This window comes from Echiichthys vipera, assembly GCF_963691815.1.
Source record: "Echiichthys vipera genome assembly, chromosome: 10".
Classification (NCBI taxonomy): Eukaryota; Metazoa; Chordata; class Actinopteri; order Perciformes; family Trachinidae; genus Echiichthys; species Echiichthys vipera.
Window position 1 is genome coordinate 11,042,482 of NC_139835.1, and position 5,968 is coordinate 11,048,449.

Below are 5,968 nucleotides of genomic sequence, written 5' to 3' on the forward strand. Positions count from 1 at the left end.
AATTGTGACATCACAACCGTACAGAAGGCTTGTTTAAAGGCACAGTTTCTGTATACAGGCTGTGTGCATTTCTCTGTGGATTGGGCGCTTTGATACTTTCACAGTATTTATATAACACCTCTTTAAGATAAAAAAAAAAGACGTGGAAACAATGGGACCTTTAACATAAGTGATTACAAAGCAGGCATATATGCCAGTACAGTTCCAGATCTTAACTACATGTTGTGCAGTGAGCCTGTGTTTTGCAGCGATAGAGCTGGAAAGCAGTGCCTCTCATGCTGCATTGTGCACCATCAGGAGTTGCTGAATAAATGCGCCATTCATCCCTGACCTATCCTGTGTGTGTATGTGTGTGTTGTTGTTGTTGTTCTTGTCCCGTTTAGACTCACGTGGATAATGTAATTGACAGACGGCTCTCATTCAGGCCAGGATAGGAACAGGGAAAGAGGGATGGACACAACAAGTAAAGAAATTGCCTGGGCTATTGGTTTTTGACATTTCAGGTTGGAAATAGTTTGATTTTGTGACCTGTGTGAGGAGGTGGGATTGTTTTGGGATTTTAGTTTTGATTGTTGAGGACTTTTGGAAAGGGGCCATGGGTGCCAAGTTTACCATCTGCTGCTGTCATTACTATCTGAAACACAGCAGAGAAGAGAAGAATGCTATTTTGGGGTGAGAAAAACACCTGACATGATGACAACCCAAAATCTCTGCCTCTAATCCTGCTTTTCCTGTTATATTTCTTCTTACCTTCAGTATGCGCAACTGTACAGCTTCCAGACAACCAGCGCAGTTATCCAGTGGGTCCAGCGACAGTGACACAGAAGAGGAGAGTCTTTTTGGGCCACAGCCTTCAAGAAGGAGGCCCCGGAACAGCCAGCCGAGCAAGAGGAGCACCGTGGATCAGTGGGCCAACACAAACAGATCCTGTGTGTCTCCCATGAGGAGAGAATCAGACAGAGAGTTACAGGCTTTCATCAGCATGAGAGACCAGGCGGACCAGGCTACAGAGGTGAGAGAAAGCGTGCTGCAGAGCACAGGGGACAATGTGATAGACACATATACAAAAGCAGACGCAAACATATCTTTCTAATCTCACTCTATGCAAACAGCTAAAAAATCCCTGAAAATAAAACTTTACCTTTGTGGTATGTAAGAGGGAGCAGAATTAAATCCAGGCAGGAGAGACATTTGAGATTCACCGCATGAATAAAGTGAAAATAAGTGGCTTTTATTGGAAAATCTAAGATAAAATTGTGAATTAGACAAATCTAAAACTATGGATTACTAGGACACTGCTTTCATCATCCAAGGTGTCAGTTTCATATGTCCAGTTTGAAATGACTCTTTGAAATGGTCATTGTTTTGGGGTGATATTATGTCTGAAAAATTGATAAATGCATACAAATTATGAGCAATATATGTCAAGGTTGAGCTTTAAAGTTACTGTTGTATAGACTCCTGGTGTAGAATCTGGTGTATAGACATCACTTATTTATGTACACATACTGTGCATAACTGTGAATGTACATATACATAATAATAGGATGCTGAAAAATACCACAAAAGTCACAATTTTCTACTTGAAAGCCATCGGTTTGATTGGTTGTGTCTAATTTAAATTGACCCAATATTGACATATTGCTTTTCTATAGATGCAAAGAACTGTGACTAATCTTGTAGCTGTCTACAATCCGGCTGTTAAGTCTGACGTAACACCCTTTCAAAATATGATTTTCGGGTCCAAACGCTCCGTTGAAATAAAACAGACAACAACGGCTGAACATGTGAACATTTACAATCACCTCTTTCGTCAGTTAGACATCTTTTTATTCCATAAGAAAGATGTAAAATGACAATTACGTAGTTTTTTAAAACTCAGATCTGTTCAAACAACAGGGAACACGGCACTGCTGCGTTGTAGAAATACGAGGCTTGGACCGACTTGGACCCGGAAATCATATTTTGAAAGGGCGTTACGTCACAACTTAACAGCCTGATATGGAAATAGCCGTGATTCTTAACAGAAGTTTATTCCTCCGGGATCATCATTATTCTTATATGTATCCTTATATCCATTTTGCAGTCATTTTTGTGCATACTTTTAGTTAATCAGTTTGACCAGTTACTAGTGATGTGGCAAATGTGCTAAGCAGAGACCTGGTGTTTACATCTGGACAAAGATGGCCTGTACTTTCCCATGACTGCTGCTTTTAGAAATTCCACACATGTACCAGTACCAGGAATCATTAAAGTAAATCAGTACATCTCCTTCTGTTCCACTGCAGCTCTCTAATGTAATTATCTAATAAGAGGAGGGGACACCATGGGAACACAAGCAGATTTGACTCACTTTCATGCTGATCATCAGTAAATGTACTTGACCTTGATCCAACAGAACCTCACATTTAAGAAAATCACATTAGAAGAAATTAACTTGGTGTAATCTGAGCCAGGACACACACACACACACACACACACACACATACATACACACACACACACACACACACACACACACACACACACACACACACACACACACACACACACACACACACACACGCTGTATCTGAATTAGTCTATATAATTAATAACCTACAGTAAGTCACAGTGTGGGGTCACTAATTGAGTAAGTGAATAATTCACGTCTCCTCTGTGAACAGTGTGTGTGCGCGTGTGTGTGTGTGTTTTATAACGGTATCTTTGAAGGATGGTCCCTGCAGTACCTAAAATACCTTCTCCATATTTCAAAATGTGATAAGCAAGTGACTCAGTGCTTGCTTTCCATATTAGTAATCATGTTGTGAGAGGAGAAATCTCAAATGGTTTGAAAGGCTGGAAATGACAGAAACACCCAACCTGTTTTCTTTGGTCCCATATGGACTCTTGGTCAGGACCTATTAGCATCACTTTTTTGTAGCTTACTCCAGTATTCACCTTTAGAAAACTTTCTTTTCTTGATTCATTTAAATAGAGGGACCAAAAAAAAAAAAACCCTCACCAAAACAATCACTCAAAGGCTTTTTCCCCTTAAAATGCCAATCCAGTGAGTTTGGTGAACATGTGACTGTCAGTCTTCACGTTGAGATAAGCCGGCTGCAGGACACAGTGGGCACATTGTGTGAGTAAATGAATTCCTTAATAGAGATGTAGGCCAACAGCCTGGCTGACCATTCAAAGAGAACATTCACTGAACCATTACAATCATGTCGTGAGACTGTTTTTAATATTAGGCTAAGCAAACTGAGAATGGGTCTGTTACATTAAAAGGCAATTCAGCACCGGGGGAAAACTAGCTGGTCTGTAAACTCTTTGCTTTGTTGAATTTAAAGTCATAGTTTGTTTAGTAAGAAAATCTGTTTCACACATTAATGGTTAGGTTGTTTGGCTCAAGAGTGCAGTATAAAATGCCATAGGCCTTTTCACAGCAGACACTTTGACTAAGTAGGTAAAAGCAGGTGTTACTAATACCATTAATGGCAGCTCTGTTCTACTGAAGTGTCCCAGTCGGGCTGTGACAGCCAGCATGCACACCAGGACACCATTACACTGGGACACCGAAACTAGAAATGAATAATATATGAAGCAATTATCCAGCAATCCTCAATTCCTCTCTTGCAGCAAGGCAATGGACACAGTGTGCAAAAGACACCTCTCCATGCTTTGTGCTACTCCACTGCTTGTTTGTTGCCTAACCTAAGTGAGTCTGCGACTTGCCACAGGTCGGTTTGTAAGGGATTTTATGCAGAAGTTCTTTGCATATCTCTCAATGAATAGATACGTTGAGAGATGTGTTCATAAAGCTCAGTCTGTAATGTCCATATTGAGAAGGTCTAATCCGGAAATATTAGTGAAAACACCTGTATGGGTGGACTACAAGGCCTTTAAGCAGCAGATACACCTCACCAGTGTCCCTTTCCACATAAGTATGCCGTATTATATTACCTATTGTGTGTTTGCGTCTAACTGTGTGTTTGCTTATAGGAATGGGAGAAGCTGAATTATGACATACACACTATACGCTACGCAAGACGAGAAGTCAAATCTCGATGGAAGAAAATCCTGCTGCAGCTAGGTGAGACAGTCACGCTATTCTGTTCGGTTAAATTTTGCTCCAGTCAACTCCAGCCTGTTATATTCGGTTGTGTTCTGTTGCAGGCCTCATTCACTGTTGTACGTTCACCTACAAAAAATAGTGCACTGTAATTCGAACGTAAACCACATATTCATTACTGTAGGAATTCAGTCTGGACCAAAGAAGGAAATCAGGTGACATTGGATAATCTGCGTTGGTCAGCGTAGGGAGGAAGGCTAGGGTGGGTTTCTCCCTACTCTTACACAACTGATTCTAACGATGTGTTCGTTGTCAAGCAGCTGAAGCTCGTCATAGGTTTGAAAATCGTTAGAATCAGGTGTGTTTGAGCAGGGAGAAACCCAAAACATGCAGGACAGTGGCCCTCCAGGACTGGAATTGGGCAACGCTGTTCTAAGCCAAACCACAGCCTTTTTTCTAATCTTACCCAAGTCGTTTTGTTGCCTAAACTTAACCGTCTCAAACCTGTTGTGGTGAACACATTGACCATATGTGATCTCCCCTTTACATTCCTTCAGGCTATCAGTGTGAGGTGGATGCCTTACTGTGTGTGAACAGACAGAGAGGGTGCAGTCGAGATCAGGAGCATCTTAAAAAAGCTACTGATCTGTTGAAACAGCTACTGGAGCACACTTCTCTGTTTCCTCCAGAGACTGGACCCCAGAACAGATACCTCTGTGTCATGGTACACACACACACACACACACGCGCGCGCGCGCGCGCACGCACGCACGCACGCACGCACGCACGCACGCACGCACACACACACACACACACACACACACACACACACACACACACACACACACACACACACTTCGTGATTAGTTTATTTCTCTGTCCTACTTATGTCTCCTGCCTTATGTTGATATGTCTTTCTTCCTCAATCTGCATCTGCCAACCCTCCAGTCTCACCTGTTTCGTTCTCATCATGCTCCTCATCTGCCTCCATCTTTCTTTCAGGACCGCCTGGTGTCTCTGGACAGTGCTGAGGATTTTGTCAGACTGGCCAAAGAAAAATATCCCAAGAAAGGAGGCTGACAATGACAGAAAGAAGAAGACATAAAGGCTGGCAAAAAGGGTAAAGAAAAGTGTTAGTAAAACATTTTTTTTACCACAAATTTAACACTAATTTCATTGTAGAGGAAAATGTAATATAATCTAATGGCAAATTAAAATACCTTCTTTTTGACTTTTCCTGTTGGTTGAGTTAATTTTGTTCCACTGTGTATTGGAAACAATGTTAATATTTTGGTATTTTTTTTGGTCAGGTATTGTGTATATGCACACACAATTGAAAAAAAGTAAAAAAAACAAACTCTGCAGGTACAAAGGTATATTCAGTATGTCCATTAAATATGTGACAATCAGTTTAAATATATAGTATTCCTTTATCTCACCACAAATATCTTGAACACATTTCTGGTTAACTGACGATACTGACAATAATAATATTTTATTATTTTTTCTGTCATATTGAGTTCTTCCTTGTTCACCTTGTCACTAATAAAGTATATTCACAAAGTCAAGCTAGACATGCTCAGTCTCATTCAAACTTACTGGCTCAGTCTACTGCTGCTTTAGCCGCTGTGTCCAAAAGATGGCAGCATATACTGTGATACTGCCTCAGTGGGTTAAACAGGATAGAAAAAGAACGGACTTAGTTTGAAACTCTCCGTCACAGATGGGGCAAAGCTTTATCTTATTTTTAAACTCATGAAGTTGTGTCTTCACAAAACATTTTAAAAAGAGAGCATACTAGCATTTCCCGTTGAAACAAGTATGTGGAAGGATAAGGAATCATAATTATCCAGTTACCTTAAAAAGAACATAACAATGCACTACACAATGTCAGTGGTGCAGTCTGTCCAG

At 40.8% G+C, this 5,968-nt stretch overlaps 1 protein-coding gene across 1 annotated transcript; it reads left to right on the top strand.

The window, feature by feature from the left end:
• The first annotated feature begins 548 nt into the window (after positions 1-548).
• Positions 549-5,169, top strand: LOC310953233 (melanoregulin). Its single transcript, XM_083922195.1, has 5 exons — positions 549-672; positions 757-1,012; positions 3,988-4,078; positions 4,615-4,781; positions 5,060-5,169. The coding sequence occupies exons 1-5, from the start codon at positions 596-598 to the stop codon at positions 5,135-5,137; spliced, it is 669 nt and encodes a 222-aa protein (XP_083778321.1). The 5' UTR covers positions 549-595; the 3' UTR covers positions 5,138-5,169.
• Positions 5,170-5,968: the final 799 nt, after the last annotated feature.

What these genes read in the sequence shown, in the direction of transcription:
- LOC310953233 (XM_083922195.1), top strand. Translation starts at nt 596, where the DNA reads ATGGGTGCCAAGTTTACCATCTGCTGCTGTCATTACTATCTGAAACAC. An exon ending in GAGAAGAATGCTATTTTGGG is followed by an intron (nt 673 to 756) that starts GTGAGAAAAACA and finishes TCTTACCTTCAG; the next exon opens with TATGCGCAACTGTACAGCTT. An exon ending in ACAGATACCTCTGTGTCATG is followed by an intron (nt 4,782 to 5,059) that starts GTACACACACAC and finishes TCTTTCTTTCAG; the next exon opens with GACCGCCTGGTGTCTCTGGA.